The sequence below is a fragment of the Anolis sagrei genome, chromosome 11, assembly GCF_037176765.1.
Source record: "Anolis sagrei isolate rAnoSag1 chromosome 11, rAnoSag1.mat, whole genome shotgun sequence".
Lineage (NCBI taxonomy): Eukaryota > Metazoa > Chordata > Lepidosauria > Squamata > Dactyloidae > Anolis > Anolis sagrei.
In genome coordinates, this window is record NC_090031.1 from 28,752,732 (window position 1) to 28,770,476 (window position 17,745).

General features: G+C 44.9%; 1 protein-coding gene across 1 annotated transcript in view; it reads right to left on the reverse strand.

Moving 5' to 3' along the window:
- Positions 1 to 17,745, reverse strand: part of RNF43 (ring finger protein 43) — a 63,883-nt gene that overhangs the window by 23,615 nt on the left and 22,523 nt on the right. Inside the window, exon 2 of the mRNA XM_060756878.2 lies at positions 6,906 to 7,028. Within this exon, the coding sequence (XP_060612861.2) occupies positions 6,906 to 7,028 (123 nt within the window). The remainder of the gene's footprint in view (positions 1 to 6,905; positions 7,029 to 17,745) is intronic.

Below are 17,745 nucleotides of genomic sequence, written 5' to 3' on the forward strand. Positions count from 1 at the left end.
TTATCAGACATAAACAGTCAGGCAGACTATCGGATAAACGAAAATGTCAAATAATAGGGAGTCTCCTACTCCCTATTACCCATCCGATGCGGCACTAGACACCTAGAATACTAACAACATTAAGGCAACGCAATGCCCCGGGACTAGGGGGCCCAGCAGGAAGTGCCCGGATGCGGGGAAAGGAACGTGGAAATCCAGAGGGAAGACGCTCACGCTTCTGGTCTTTTTCCCTTTTTCCTCCCTCCTCCTCCTTGTCTTGCCTTTTTCACATAGTGAGAATAGAGAGAGAGTTGGGGAGCACTCCTTTAACTGAAGGAGAAATTCTGGAGGAAAAGGGGGCATCGGATAAAAGCGTCGGATAAGACAGAATGTCGGATAGGCGAAGGTCGGATAAGCGAGACTCTACTGTAGTTTGTTGTTTTCTGCTGCATCCTAGTCTCCTGAGCAGCAGAAAACAAGTTTGCTCCTTCTTGCAATGATTTCCCCTCACATCTTGATACATGGCCCTCATCATGTCTCCTCTCAGCCTTCTCTTTGGTTGAACACTGTGAAAGCCACCCACTGCATAGATATCAGCTTCCTCCCAGTAGACTCAAATCAAGGGAAAGTTTCCCTCAGAAACAGCAAGAGTCTCCCTCTGGGCAGCTAAACCAGGAAATTTCAGCTGGATGGCCCCCCACGAGAGAGGGTCTTCCTCCAGGGGAAAACCAAGAATGGGCAACTTGGAACTCCCTGAACAGACTCAGAAGCAGAGTGGGCAGATCAAAAGACAATCTGGCCAAATGGTGCTACCTAAAAGAATCCTCCACCTTGTACGATTATGGAGGAGAAGAGACAACTCCGAATCTCTATGCTTGTCCGCAATGTCCTGCCTCATGTACAGAGGAAGAATTGTTTGAGGCTATAGACAATGTGGTCGCTGTTGCCCGTTTTTGGTCCAAAGCTATTTCGTGGCTTGTGCTCCTATTTTTATCAGTTTTATACTATTTGATGCAATGCTTTTGATACAAAATAATACAGTAGAGTCTCGCTTATCCGAAATAAACAGGCCAGCAGAACATCGGATAAACAAAACGTCGGATAATAGGGAGTCTCCTACTGTTACCTGTCCAGTGTGGTGCTAGACACTTAGAATGCTAACAACTGGGACTCAAAGAGTGAATGCAAGGCCCAGTAAGAAGTACCCAGATGCAGAAGAGGAGCGTGGAAATCACAGAAGCAAGGAGGGAGTACGTGCTCCTTTAATTGAAGGGGAAATGCTGGAGGAAAAGGGAGGCATTGGATAAGAGCATCGGATAAAACAGAATGTCGGATAAGCAAAGGTTGAATAAGTGAGACTTGACTGTAATAAGCCTTCTCTTCTGCAGGCTAAACATGCCCAGCTCTTTAAGCCACTCCTCATAGGGCTTGTTCTCCAGACCCTTGATCATTTTAGTGGACACATTCCAGCATGTCAACATCTCCCTTCAATTGCGGTGCCCAGAATTGGACACAGTGTGATTCCAGATGTGGGCTGACATGGTCACGATAAGCCAGAAGTCACTTGAAGGCACACAAGAACAATCTCAGTTGTTACCGGAGCTTGTCGTCATCTTCCTTTGAGGCTGAGAAAGAGTGAGGCTGAAACCAGTGGGTTTCCATGGCCGAGCAGGAATACTCAAACCACAACAAATATCGTCAAGTCACCAGTAAAATTGTGGAATGTCAGAGGTTTTTTTGAGGCAAGGAATCCTCGGAGGTTGCTCTGCCCAATTCTTCCCCCGAAAGACAGCCTAGAATGCCTGGAATTCCTTGGCAGCCTCCCATTCATGTACTAACCAAGGTTGTGTGCCATCCAAGATCAGATGGGATCTTGTGCCTTGAGAGTATTTAGGCCACAGGGCCATTCCTACATCTCATTTTTTTGGTATTTAGGCCATCATTTCTGGCTCATCACAAGGTTTTCTTGGTAAGAGAACCTTTTCTTACTCCTTCCCTATCATTTCTGGTAGCAAATTTTCCATGAAGCCAGCCATGCCGAAGAGCACCGCAACACCACTAAGGATTGTAGATTTGTTCATCTTAAAGCTCCCCTAAATCTCTCTCTTCCTTGTTATAGTACAACTACTATTAAGTGCTGTGAGATTTGCTGCTGTCTGGGAGTCCGTCGTTGTCACCCTCCTTCTATGCCAGAACCCTGGTCTTCACAATCATGATCCAATGCTCATAACACTAAGTATGGATGTGTATGTGTAATTTCAAGCTGCTTATTGATTCATAGCGACTTGAAGGACTTGCAAATGTCTAGAGAAAGTTCTGTCTGTGAACCTGTAGGTCCTTCTGTTGGAAGTTTTGCATAGAATTGCGCTGAAGGACCTACAGATGTTCTTTCTAGATCCTTCAGCATGACTCTACACCAGTGGTTCTCAACCTTCCTAATGGTGTGACCCCTTAATACAGTTCCTTCATGGCGACTTGGAGGACCTGCAAATGTTTAGGGGAGGTTCCATCTATGAACCTGTAGGTCCTTCTGTTGGAAATTTTGCACCATATTTCCCTGGAGAACCTATAGATGTTCTCTCAGGGTGCATCAGTATGACTCTAGAGCAGTGGTTCTCAACCTTCCTAATGGCATGACCCCTTAATACAGTTCTGTCATGGCGACTTAGAGGACCTGCAAATGTCTAGAGAAAGTTCTATCTATGAACCTGTAGGTCCTTCTGTTGGAAGTTTTGCACAGAAACTGAAGGACCTACAGATGTTCTCACAAGGTCCTTCAGTAGAACTCTACACCAGTGGTTCACAACCTTCCTAATGCCGTGACCCCTTAATACAGTTCCTTCATGGTGACTTGGAGGGCCTCCAGAAGTCTAGAGGTCCTTCTGTTGAAAGTTTTGTACCAAATTGCCCTGGAGGACCTACAGATGTTCTCTCAAGGTCCTTCATTACGACTCTAGAGCAGTGGTTCTCAACCTTCCTAATGCTGCAACCCCTTAATACAGTTCCTTCATTGTGACTTGGAGGACCTGCAAATGTCTAGGGAAGGTTCCATCTATGAACCTGTAGGTCCTTCTGTTGGAAGTTTTGCACCCAAATGCCCTGAAGGATTTACAGATGTTCTCTCAAGGTCCTTCAGTAGGATTCTAAACCAGTGGTTCTCAACCTTCCTAATGCCACGACCCCTTAATACAGTTCCTTCATGGCAACTTGGAAGGCCTCCATATTTCTAGAGAAGGTTCCATCTTTGAACATGTAGGTCCTTCTGTTGGAAGTTTTGCACCAAATTGCACTGAAGGATTTACAGATGTTCTCTCAAGGTCCTTCAATAAGTGGTTCTCAACCTTCCTCATGCCGCGATCCCTTAATGCAGTTCCTCATGTTGTGGTGACCCTCAACCATAACATTAATTTAGTTGCTACTTCATAACTATAATTCTGCTATTGTTATGAATCGTCATGTAAACATCTGATATATAGGAAGTATTTTCATTTGCTGGACCACATTTGGCACAAATACCCGATATGCTGAAATTTGAATACTGGTGGGGTTGTGGGGGGTTGATTTTGTCCTTTGGGAGTTGCAGTTGCTAGGATTTATAGTTCACCTACAATCAAAGACCATTCTGAATTCCACCAAATTGGCACACAGAACTCTCATAGCCAACAAAAAATACTGGAAGGGTTTGGTGGGCATTGACCTTGAGTTTTGGAGTTTTAGTTCACCTATGTTCAGAGAGAACTGTAGACTCAAACAATGATGGATCTGGACCAAACTTGAGACGAATACTCAATATACCCAAATGTGAACACTGGTGGAGTCTGGGAAAGTAGACCTTGACATTTGGGAGTTGTAGTTGCTGGGATTTATAGTTCACCTACAATCAAAGAGCATTCTGAACTCCACCAATGATGGAATTGAACCAAACTTGGCACACACAACTCTCATAGCTAACAGAAAATACTGGAAGGGTTTGGTGGGCATTGACCTTGAGTTTTGGAGTTTTAGTTCACCTATGTTCAGAGAGCACTATAGACTCAAACAATGATGGATCTGGACCAAACTTGACACGAATACTCAATATGCCCAAATGTGAGCCTTGATGGAGTCTGGGAAAAATAGACCTTGACATTTGGGAGTTGTAGTTGCTGGGATTTATAGTCCACTTACAATCAAAGAGCATTCTGAACCCCTTCAATGATAAAACTGGGCAAAAATTCCCACACAGAACCCCCATGCCTTGAAGGGCATGAGCCTTCCTCCAACCTCGCATGCTGGAGGGAGACTCACATGCACACCATGCTGCCATGTGCTGAGCAGGCCTGCTCTCCCCTCCCTGCTTGGAGTCTCAGAAACAACCCTTCCCAATCTCAGCGGAGGAAGGCTTTTGGTAGGAAGAAGAGCAGGACAGGTAAAGAGATCTTCAGCCTTCTCTGCTAAAAGGTTCTTAAGACTATCAGAAATATCTGTGACCCCTCTGAAACCCCCTTGCAACCCCCCCCCCCAAGTGTCCTGACCCCCAGATTGAGAAACACTGTTCTATGCAAAGGCTGGATGGCCATCTGTCTGGAGGGATTTGTTTGTATCTTCCATGATGGCAGAAAGGGGTTGGATTGTCTGGCCCTTAGGGTCTCTTCTCTTCTTATGATTCTAAACTCAAATTTCCCTTTGAAAGAGCTGAGTTTGAAGCTGCCCAGCAACTGCAGTTGAGCAAACCGTAGCAGCTCAGGTTCTGCAAGGTCCAAAAGGCTAAACAAAACAAAAAGCCATGCATGCTGTTGCATAAAAGCACACAAATAGAGACGTTCCACAATTTTTCTATTTCAAACATCCAAGAGAAACGACCACTTAATTTCTCAGGAGACACTGCCGGTTTGGGCAAGCCAAGAAGGCCGGAGTCGGTTCGTCATCCAGTGCAGGGCAAATTGGGATTTTTTGGAAAGAAACTTGGCTGAGTTGCAAGACGTGGCAGAGTAATTTACGCCTCCCTTTGATCTCTCAAACTTCGGAGGAGACGCCCGCCTCTTACTGAACATGAGACCTTCTCTTTCTTGGAGCAAAAGACTCCCCCCCCCCCCCCATATTTTCAAAGCTGACATATGAACGTAAGTCAACCGGCAACTTGAAGGCATGAACACACAAGAGCTAAGCTGGGTCCCCTTCCACTGCAAAGGCTGCAAACTAGAACTTCCAGAGCATGGGGAAATGGGCTTATTAAAAGTGCCGTGATTACCATCTTATTGCATCGTTAATATCTGAAACACTCGTGCAACTGGAAGGTAACACAACCTTGAATGAAACTGATGAAAGGAGAGCGGACACAGATCTAAAAAAAAGACAAAAGAACCAGCAACACTATTGATAAGATCTTTGGAAGCAGGGTCAGCCCAGGTTAGGACTTGGATGGGAGACTGCCAACAAATATTGGCCAATATTTTAGATTGCAAAACCACCCCAGAGCCTTCCTTGCCTGAGAAAACTCTACAAAATCCATGGGGTCACCATAAGTCAACAAGAATCTTGAAGTCATATTAATGTGTAGAAGACAGGAAATCAATTAGCTGAACTTAAACTCTTGACATAGGAAGGCAAAGACAGCTCTCTCATTTCCAGAGCCTAAAGCCACTTGATCTCATCCATGATTCCATTAAGTAGTGGTTCTCAACCTGCGGGTCCTTAGATGTTTTGGCCTTTAACTCCCAGAAATCCTAACAGCTGGTAAATTGGCTGGGATTTCTGGGAGTTGTAGGCCAAAACACCTAGGGATCCACAGATTGAGAACCACTGGTATAAAGTAAATCTCAAAATGACCTCTGAGATTTCTTTGCCAAAGAAAACCCTACAAAATTCATGGAGTCCACATAAGAGGCAATTCAAAGGCGCACATAAATATTAGTGCACAGAGGACAGGGAATGAATGAGATGAACTTAAACTCTTGACACAGGAAGGCAAAGACAGCTATTGGAAATTCCATAACTTATTGGAAATAAGTGCACCATAACCTTATTGAAAAGGTAAAAATGATGTCACATCCGTTTGGCAAATGTGAATCTCAATGAACATGTGGAGAACCACCTTTTGAAAACCGCTAGTCTAGAAAAGCATGACATTGTCAGAAGTCAACCCTTTGAACAAGTGATATTCATAAGCATTCATGTAATGGCACACAGGTAACTCAGCTGTGAAACTGAAGAACTATGTATTCAAACTACCAAGGATAACGACACGCTACTACAAAAATATATTGGTTATCAGAGGATGTACATACAATATAGGTTTAAAATTGTACACATTTATAATCAGTTAGTGGAGGCTTGGAAGGTTGCTATTTCCAACAACACCTCTCTCATTGCCAGAGCCTAAAGCCATCTGATCTCATCTATGATTCTATAAAGGAATTGTCAAAATGACCTCTGAAGTTTCCTTGCCAAGGAAAACCTTACAGAATCCATGGGGTCCATATAAGAGGTAGTTCAAAGCCACACATCGATATTAATGCACAGAGGATAGGGAATGAATGAGATGAACTTAACCTCTTAACACAGGAATGAATGAAACTTTATTTACAGTCCACCCCATCTCCCCAGGGGGACTCAGGAAGGCAAAGATTGCTGTCTCGTGGCCAGGGCCCTAAAATACTCTGAAGGCAGTAGAGCTAATCTTGGAGCTAAGTGGAGTTAGGCTTGGTTAGGACTTGCATGGAAGACCACAAATGAATACCAGATTCAGAGAAGAGAAGAGAACTGACCTAACAAAATCCTCTGAAATTCGTGTGGTGCCATTAGGTCAGGCAACTTGAAGACCAACACAGAAGATCTGATTTTGGTCTCTCTTCCACCAAAGCTGCAAACTATGACTTCCAAAGTCCCCTTTTGACTGTAATTCCCAGAACCAGCGTCAATATTGAGAAAAGCGGACCTATCCTTACCTTGTTGGCCAACGAAAGGCAGGGCCGGAGGTCCCTCTCGGGCCGCTCCAGCTTGACAATAGAAACAAATCCAGGGACGGTGTGCTCATCCTCGCTGGTGTTGCAGAGAGACAAAGGGTGGAACTGGGGAGAGAAAAGGAAGGGAGTCAGGTCTGAGCTGCAAGAGTGAACATTGCACCACAACCAAAAGTAGGGTGTAAAGAGCTTGTGGCACAGCTTTGTCATTTTCAGGACAATATCTGTTGCTTTTCAGTGGTAATGGTTAGTCCTCCAGAGGCTGGATGGCCATCTGTCAGGGGTGCTTTGAATGCAATATTCCTGCTTCTTGGCAGGGGGTTGGACTGGATGGCCCATGAGGTCTCTTCCAACTCTATGATTCTATGATTCTATGACTCTGTTCAGCATCTAAATCAGGTATGGGCAAACCCAGGCCCTCCTCCCTCTCCCCTTCCTTCCTTCCTTCTCACTTTCATTGCTTTAGGATAGTTAGGCCTTTGGCAATGGGAGAGCCGTCTTTGCCTTCTTGCGTTAAGAGATTAAATTCATCTCATTCAGTTTCATCTATGATGACAATCGTGCCATCACCGCTCAAGCTGGGAGCTTTGAAATGGTTGAATAGAAGTTCCCCAAAGCTTTAGGTGCTCTTTCTGCCTATTACAGGGAAAACCAGCTGATTCCTAATCCATCTAAAATACAAGCGTGTGGACCTTCTCACAGCAGCACCAGAGGCGCTCCAAGTGGCCAGCTACTGGTCAAAGGACATGTAGTATAAGGCCAAGTTTTTAAATACATTACAACTGTATCTTTGATAAATAAAATAAATAATTTAAAAATCTTAAGCATGGGTGAAATCACTTTGCTGATTGCTTTTCCAATGCATTTTGAGAAGCTTTGGTGCTGTGGTTTGAGCTCTGGAGCCAAGGGTTCGAATCATTGCTCAACATGGAAACATACTCTCAGCCCCCCAAAAACCCTGGAAATGGCTTGAATGGCATACAACAACAACGAAAACAACGTTCTCAGTATTCTCTTATCAGTAACAAAAAGTATTGGAAAAGCAAGGAGCTCAAGTTACTCCACAAGTTAACTTGTTCAATGTTTACAACAACAGGCTAAAGTCACGGATGGACTTTTATGGAGTCCACATGGATGGACCTAAATCTCAACCTGGATCCAAAGGACAAAATCTCAGCTTTGCTTCAGCTCGGTTTTAGGACATGACAAGTCTTCATGACAAGTCTTCATGTCTACAGACATCATACTCAACTCTTGGAACGATTCCATAAGCGCTGCCTCCGAAAAATCCTGCAAATCTCTTGGGAAGACAGGTGGACAAATGTCAGCATGCTGGAAGAAGCAAAAACCACCAGCATTGAAGCGATGGTCCTTCACCATCAACTCCACTGGAATGCCCGATCACCGTTACTCTGCTCCCAACTTAAGTATAGGAAATGTAACGTCAGTGGACAGGAAAAGATGGACTTAAAGCCAACCTCAAAAAATATGGCATAGACACCGAGAACTGGGAAGCCCTGGCCCTTGAGTGCAATGCTCTAGAATTCGAAGAGGCGCATATGGAGGGCAAAAGGGAAAAACGTGCCAAGAGGAAGGCAGGTCAAGCCAACCCTGACCGCCTTCCGTCTGGAAACAGATATCCTCACTGCAGGAGAACATGCAGATCAAGAATAGAGCTCCACAGCCACCTACGGACCCACTGCCAGGACACCGAACTTGGAGGACAATCATCCTCGAGCTACGAGGGATCGCCTAAGTAAGTAAGTAAGACAAGGAAGCCAAAGGAAAACCAAAGAGGTGAGAAGAGACGATAGTTTGGTAGCAAGGGAAAAGGTTGTTCTTCTCATTCTGCAAAGACCTTACATCACAGAGGCCTTCTTAACCTGAATGGAAATAAAGCCACTTTATGGCCACCATAAAGCCTCACGGCAAACAAGAATGAACTTTCTTTCCATTCATGGGAGCATTTTTCTGGTCGCTGAAATGTGATTCTCTCCCCCCCCCCCCCCCCCCCGCCGCAATCTTTGCAATCTTCATCTTGAGTCAGATTTTCTCTCTCGTTCTCGTACTCCCTTAAAGGGTTGTTGTGATGACAATAATGTGGGGAAGAAGGTGAGAGAAAATTGCATACTATGAAATCACGGGAGGAAGTCGTGGGAAATAAATCATAGAATCAAAGAGTTGGAAGAGACCTCATGGGCCATCCAGTCCAACCCCATTCTGCCAAGAAGCAGGAATATTGCATTCAAATCACCCCTGACAGATGGCCATCCAGCCCCTGTTTAAAAGCTTCCAAAGAAGGAGCCTCCACCAGACTCCGGGGCAGAGAGTTCCACTGCTGAACAGCTCTCAGAGTCAGGAAGTTCTTCCTCATGTTCAGATGGAATCTCCTCTCTTGTAGTTTGAAGCCATTGTTCCGCGTCCTAGTCTCCAAGGAAGCAGAAAACAAGCTTGCTTCCTCCTCCCTGTGACTTCCTCTCACATATTTATACATGGCTATCATATCTCCTCTCAGCCTTCTCTTCTTCAGGCTAAACATGCTCAGCTCCTTAAGCTTGTTCTCCAGACCCTTGATCCTTTGAGTCGCCCTCCTCTGGACACATTCCAGCTTGTCAATATCTCTCTTGAATTGTGGTGCCCAGAATTGGACACAATATTCCAGGTGTGGTCTAACCAAAGCGGAATAGAGCATGGGGAGCATGACTTCCCTAGATCTAGACACTATGCTCCTATAGATGCAGGCCAAAATCCCATTGGCTTTTTTTGCCGCCACATCACATTGTTGGCTCATGATTATAGGACAACAAATAATAATCAATGAGTCCATCAATAACATCTCACCGATCTCCAATAGGTGGACGAATGGATGGATTCACCACTTTGAGCAGTGTTTCTCAACCTTCCTAATGCTGCAACCTCTTAATACGGTTCCTCATGTTGCGGTGACCCCCAACCATAACATTATTTTCATTGCTACTTCATAATTGTAATTTTATTACTGATATTAATCGTCATGTAAACATATGATATGCAGGAAGTATTTTCATTCACTGGACCAAATGGGACACAAATACCCAATGTGCTCATATTTGAATACTGGTGTGGGTGAGGAAAGGGATTGATTTTGTCATTTGGGAGTTGTAGTTGCTGGGATTTATAGTTCACCTACAATCAAAGAGCGTTCTGAACTCCTCCAACAATGGAATTGAACCAAACTTGGCTCGAATACTCAATATGCCCAAATGTGGTGGAGTTTGGAGGAAATAAAGCTTGACATTTGGGAGTTGCAGTTGCTGGGATTTATAGTTCACCTACAATCAAAGAGCATTCTGAACTCCACAACAATGGAATTGAATGAAACTTGGCTCGAATACTCAATATGCCCAAATGTGGTGGAGTTTAGAGGAAATAAAGCTTGACATTTGGGTGGTGTAGTTGCTGGAATTTATAGTTCACCTACAATCAAAGCGTGTTCTGAACACCACCAATGATGGAATTGAACCAGATTTGGCATGCAGAATTCCCATGACCAACAGAAAATATTGGAAGGGTTTGGTGGGCATTGATCTTGAGTTTTGGAGTTGTAGTTCACCTACATCCAAAGAGCACTGTGGACTAAATCAATGATAGATCTGGACCAAACTTGGCTTCAATAATCAATATGCCCAAATGTGAATGCTGGTGGAGTTTGGGGGAAATAAAGCTTGACATTTGGGAGTTGTAGTTGCTGGGATTTATAGTTCACCTACAATCAAAGAGTGTTCTGAACCCCACCAAAGATAGAATTAGGCCAAACTTCCCACACAGAACCCCCATGCCTTGAAGGGACTTGCTTGCATGAGTCTTCCTCCAGCCCCACACGCTCTCCCTTCCCTGCACATGCATAGCATGCTGCCATGCGCCGAGCACGCCTGCTCTCCCCTCTCCACTTGGAAACTCAGAAACAGCCCTCCCCTTGGCTGACAGGCTGGGCAATCACAGCAGAGGAGGGCTTTTAGTGGGAGGATTCACCCTCTGTTTCCAAAAGGAAGAGAAGGACAGGCGGAGAGATCTTCAGCTTTCTCTGCCAAAGGGGTCCCAAAGACCATCAGAAATATATGATGGTCTTTGGTGACCCCTCTGAAACCTTCTGACGACCCCATCCCCCAGGTTGAGAAACGCTGACTTTGGGTCTTTCACTGCTTTGAGTCTCTTTTTGAAGAGAGGAGCATATAAACAACAACAACAAACCATGTTGATGGATTGCTTCCATGTTGACAGTGAATCCATTCCAGGACTATTCCATGGTGCTGAACCTCATGTGTAAGTGGATTCAGCACTTGGAGAGCTCCTTTGGAGTAAGCCAAGACCTGGAATGGACTCAACACCCCACTGACATAGGACCCATTAGTCACAGCCACTCGTTGGCACTGGTTTGGATGAGCTAAAACTGGGGAATGTTTTGAGCTGGGCCTAAAGCAAGGAGCAACGGTGTCGGTGTGCTTTCATCTGTTGTGACCATCTGCCTTTGGCAGACTGCCCTACCTCTTAGCCCAACAATGCTTGCACCTGCTCCTGCCAACCTTTGACAAGAGATAAGGGAGGGTTTTGCACGTCTCCAGTGGAAATGGGATGGTTTTATTGCTCTCCCATGACTCGCCGTCCTCAGTAATCGAAGGAAAGATGGAAGAAGAATGAGCCTACAATTGTCCTCACTTGGTCCCAAGCCATTCTTTCCAGGCTCACTTTTCAGCTACTTCTAAAATATCCCATTTCATATATCTATGCACATATGTGTGTATGTAGCTTGAGTGTCCACTTACACAGACAACCTCCGGCCTCCACAAGCACCAGTGGCTCTCCCTCCAATGACATTGAGCACCATGAACATGCCCAAGAGCCCTGCCATTGTCCTCCACCAACACCACACTGCCCACCACCCAAGTGATGGTTTTCCTACGGGGTCAATTCCATCCTAGATTTGATGTGTTTCCTCCACCACAGGCATCCCATTTTTCCTTTCTCTCTCCATTGGTATGAAATGTGCATGACTCCACCCACTGCCTCTCGCATAACCCTTTCCTAGGGAATTGATCAGACTGAATGTCCTCCACAAAAAAATTACTGCTTACCACCCAAGTGAAGGCTCTCATTCAGGGACAATTCCATCTTAGATTTTATGTGTTTCCTCCACCACAGACATCCCAGTTTCTGACTCTCTCCATTGGTGTGGAATTTGTATGACCCCGCCCACTGCCTCTCCCTTAACCCTTTCCTATTCCTTTCTACAGCACACAACAAACAGCAATTGAAAATACTAGAGAGGATTGAGGAGAGTTCACCATGGTTTAGAGGAGTTGTAGGTACTGGGATGTATAGTTCACCTGCAATGTAAGAACTGCACTCTGAACCCCACCAATGATAGACCTGGAAGTAACTTGGCACACAGAGCTTATAAATCCCTCCAAAGACCTCCAGTCTTTGGAGGGAGTTATAGGAGTTGTAGTTCACCCACATCCAGAGCGGATTATGACCACAAACTACGATGGATCTGGACCAAACTTGGCACAAATACTCAATATGCCAACATTTGAATACTGGTGGTTTGGAGGGGAATTGGCATTGACATTTTGGAGTTGTAGGTGCTGGGATGTATAGTTCACCTGCAATCAATGAGCACTTTGAAAGATGAAATTGGACCAAACTTGGCACACAAAGCCCCCATGACTAGCAAAAGATACTGGAGGTCTTTGGGGAAAATTCACCTTGATTTGGGGGAGTTGTAGTTCACCTGCATCCTGAGCGCACTGTGACCACAAACAGTGATGAATCTGGACCAAACTTGGCACAAATGCCCTGTATGCCAAAATTTGAATGCTGGTGAGTTTGGAGGGGAATTGGCATGGACATTTTGGCATTGTAGCTACTGGGATGTATAGTTCACCTGCAATCAGTGAGCATTTTGAACTCCACCAAAGATGGAATTGGACCAAATTTGGCACACAGAACCTCCATGACCAAGGACTTTGGGGGAAATTCACCTTGATTTGGGGGAGCTGTAGTTCACATACATCCAGAGAGCACTGTGAGCCCAAACACTGATGGATCTGGACCAAAATTGGCACATGTACCTGATATATTGAAATGTAATTACTGGGGCGGGGGGGGGGGGTGGGTGGAAGGAACTGACATTCCTTTCTGGGAGTTATAGTTGACCCACAACGAGAGAAACTGTGATATCTACCAATAATAGACCTGGACCAAACTTGGCACACAGAACCCCAATGACTAACAGAAAATACTGGAAGGGTTTGATGATCATTGACCTTGAGTTTTGGAGTTGTAGTTCACCTATTATTATTATTATTATTATTATTATTATTATTATTATGCTGGGGAAAGTGGAAGGCAAAAGAAAGAGGGGCCGACCAAGGGCAAGATGGATGGATGGCATCCTTGAAGTGACTGGACTGACCTTGAGGGAGCTGGGGGTGGTAACGGCCGACAGGGAGCTCTGGCGTGGGCTGGTCCATGAGGTCACGAAGAGTCGGAGACGACTGAACGAATGAACAACAACAACAACAGTTCACCTATATGGACTCAAACAATGATAGATCTCGACCAGACTTGGCATGAATACTCAGTGTGCTCATATGTGAGCACTGGTGGAGTTTGGAGGAAATAGTTCTTGACATTTGGGAAGTTATAGCTGCTGGGATTTATAGTGCACCTACAATCTGAACCCCACCAATGATAGAATGGCACCACACTTCCCACACAGAACCCCCATGACCAACAGAAAATATTGTGTTTTTTGATGGTCTTTGGCAACCCCTCTGACACCCCCTCAGGGCTCCCGACCCCCAGGTTGAGAAACGCTGACCTAAACATTAAGAAGAACCTATTGATGGTAAGGAGTGTTCAACCATGGAAGATGCTGCCTGGGAGTCCGATAGAGCTTCCTTTCTTCTCTTGAGATTTTCCATCAGGGATTGAATGGCAATCTATCTGGAAGGCTTGGATTGTGTCTTCCCTTATGGCCAAATGGGGTTGGACTGGATGGGCCTTGGGGTCTCTTCCAACTCTAGGGTTCTATGACTCTAAGAATTAAGTTCAATTTGGCCTGCCTTGTTGGCCCAGCAGCTGCCGAGAGTTGCTTTGGAATGGCTGATAACCCCTCTGTGAGACAATTGGGTCTTTTCTTGCCTATCTTGAAACGGCGGAGAGCAAACATCCTCTTGGCTTCTATAAACGGGCGGGAGGCAGGCAAGGGGTAGAGCAAAGGCGTTAAGAAGCTGTGGCAGTCAATGGGCACAAATAGGGCACATTTGGAAAAAGAAGTACACTCGCCAGTTGTTTACATCAACAATCCTGCAAAGCACTCGGAGAAGTAATTTTGGGGAGCGATTTCCCACAACCCAAGGAAGATTTCTGCCTATTTCTGAGTTTCATGTGTCTGCTGTAAGCAAAGAGGTTTATTCATTTCTGTTTCATACCTTTAAGCAATGTTATACAATATACTAGTGCAATATTTCTCAACCTGGGGGTCGGGACTCCTGGGGGGGGGGTTCCGAGGGGGTTTAATTATATCATTGATGGGGTTCAGAATGTTCTTTGATTATAGGTGAACTATAAATCCCAGCAACTACAACTACCAAATGTCAAGATCTATTTCCCCCAATCTCTACCAGTGTTCATTTGGGCATATTGGGTGTCCATGCCAAGTTTGATCCTGATCCATCATTGTTTGAGTCCACAGTACTCCCTGGATGTAGGTGAACTACAACTCTCAAAGTCAAGGTCAATGCCCACCAAACCCTTTCCGGTATTTTCTGTTAGTCATGGAAGTTCTGTTTGCCAAGATTGGTTCAATTCCATTGTTGATGGAGTTCAGAACGCTCTTTGATTGTAGGTGAACTATAAATCCCTGCAACTACAACTCCCAAATGACAAAATCAACCCCCAACCGCAATCCCACCAGAATTCGAATTATGGACGTATCAGGTATTTGGTCCAGTGAATGAAAATACATCCTGCATATCAGATATTTACATTACAATTCATGACAGCAGAAAAATTACAGTTATGAAGTAGCAACGAAAATAATGTTATGGTTGTGGGTCACCACAACATGAGGAATTGTATTAAGGGGTCACAGCATGAGAAAGGTTGAGAACCACTGCTCTAAAGTCATACTGAAGAACCTTGAGAGAACTTCTGTAGGTCCTCCAGGGAAATTCTGAGCAGGTCCTTCCAACAGAAGGACCTACAGGTTCAGAGATGGAACCTTCTCTAGACTTTTGGAGGTCCTTCAAGTCACCATTAAGGAACTGTATTACAGGGTCGTGGCATTAGGAAAGTTGAGAACCAGTGATTTAGAGTCCTACTGAAGGATCTAGAGAGAATATCTGTAGGTCCTCCAGAACAATTTGGTGCAAAACTTCCAACAGAAGGACCTAAAGGTTCATAGACAGAACCTATTAATCTACTGAAGGATCTAGAGAAAACATCTATAGGTCCTCCAGGGCAATTCAGTGCAAAACTTCCAACAGAAGGACATACAGGTTCATAGATGGAACCTTCTCTAGACATTTGGAGGCCCTCTAAGTCACCATGAAGGAACTGTATTAAGGAGTCGCAGCATTAGGAAGGTTGATAACCACTGCTCTATAGTTATACTGAAGGGCCTAGTGAGAACATCTGTAGGTCCTCCACAGCAATTCTAACCAAAACTTTCAACAGGTTCATAGATGGAACCTTCTCTAGACATTTGGAGGCCCTCTAAATCACCGTGAAGGAACTGTAATAAGGAGTTATTAGGAAGGTTGAGAACTACTGCTCTATAGTCATACTGAAGGACCTAGTGAGAACATCTGTAGGTCCTCCAAGGCAATTCTAACCAAAACTTCCAACAGGTTCATAGATGGAATCTTCTCTAGACATTTGGAGGCCCTCCAAGTTGCCATGAAGGAACTGTATTAAGGGCTCTCAGCATTAGGAAGGTTGAGAACAACTAGTCTAGATGGCTCTGGCAACCAGACTCAGGCCACTCTAGTTCTCTTTCTCTCCCTCTTTTTTCTTTTCTCTGTTTCGACTGTTTATCCTGGACTTCGACCAGGTGCGGAACACAAAGGCCCTCCTGGTTTCGCCCCTCGTTCCGGCACCGCGGTTTGAAGGTCAACCCTTGGCAGGCGGGCTCCTTGGGGCTTCGGAAGGAAGACCGTGCCAAAAGCGGGCCCTCCTCTTTTCTCTCCCTCCTTTTTTTGGGTCCGGCCCATTCGCCCGCATGAGTGAGATGAAACGGCCGCCCGCTAATGTACAAACCGATGGCCTCTCCAATGCCGTTTGAACTGTTTACAGACCGAGTTAACGATTACAGGCGCTGTGTGTACCTTGGCTGCCGGCCCAAATTCTTACCCGCCCATCAGATATTATTAAACAACCCTTTTCCATGCCGGGCCTGGAGTCCGTCCAGTGCACCTCAGAGAGATGCCGACAACGACGACATTCGAGGCACATTCTCCCAAGGAGGAAGAGGCCCAGCCATCTTTGGGTCTCCTCTAGGGGAGTAAAGCGGGGTATAAATAAATATAAGAAGGAGAAGAAGGAGAAGACGACGACTCCGGCACAAGCCAGTCAAGGTGGTCCCAGTGGTGATCGGCACCCTGGGTGCAGTGACTAAAGACCTTGGCCTGCACTTAAACACAATCGGTGCTGACACAATTACCATATGCCAGCTGCAAAAGGCCACCCTACTAGGATCTGCACGCATTATTCGCCGATACATCACACAGTCCTAGACACTTGGGAAGTGTCCGACCTGTGATCCAATGCAACAGCCAGCATAGTGATCTTGTATGCTGTGTACTAATCTTGTTGTGTTTCAAATAATAATAATAATAATAATAACAACAACAACAACAACCACCACCACCACCACTACCACCATCAACATTGATGGAAGTCAATAGCAAAAAACTGCTCAAAGTGCAAAAGACAAAGAGTGCATACCATAAAAACACAAGAGAAAGACAATGATGTTGGGGAAAATGGAAGGAAAAAGGAAGAGGGGCCGACGAAGGGCAAGATGGTATCCTTGAAGGGACTGGCTTGACTCTGACGTAGGCTGGTCCATGAGGTCACAAAGAGTCGGAAGCGACTGAACGAATAAACAACAACAACAATAAATATGGTAATACATGCAATGAAAATAGCAGTAATATCAATAGTATATCAAATAATAACAATAAATGTCATGATAATCATAAGAATAAATGTAATAAGACCAGCAATAAATTTAAATATAATAAGAAGAGGAAGAAGAAGAAGAAGAAATGTAATAAGAATAAAAATATATTTAGTAAGAAAAGCAATAAATATAAGTATGATGATGAAGTACTTTGGCAACATAATGAGGAGACAGGAAAGCTTAGAGATGACAATGATGCTGGGGAAAATGGAAGAAAAAAGGAAGAGGGGCCAAGGGCAAGATGGATGGATGGGATCCTTGAAGTGACTGGCTTGACTCTGAAGGAGCTTGGGGTGGTGACGGCTGACAGGGAGCTCTGGCGTGGGCTGGTCCATGAAGTCATGAATAGTTGGAAGCGACTGAACGAATTTACAGCAACACAAGAGAAAACTGGCAAAAGAAAGCTCTCCCTGGACAGTTCCTGGGAAACACTGAGAGCCAAATGGACAAGGAAAAAACATGGATGTGGCTCACAAATGGAAACTTGGAAAAGGAGACAGAGGGCCTGATTCTTACAGCCCAAGAACAAGCAATTACAGTAGAGTCTCGCTTATCCGACCTTCACTTATCTAACATTCCATCTTATCCGACACTCCC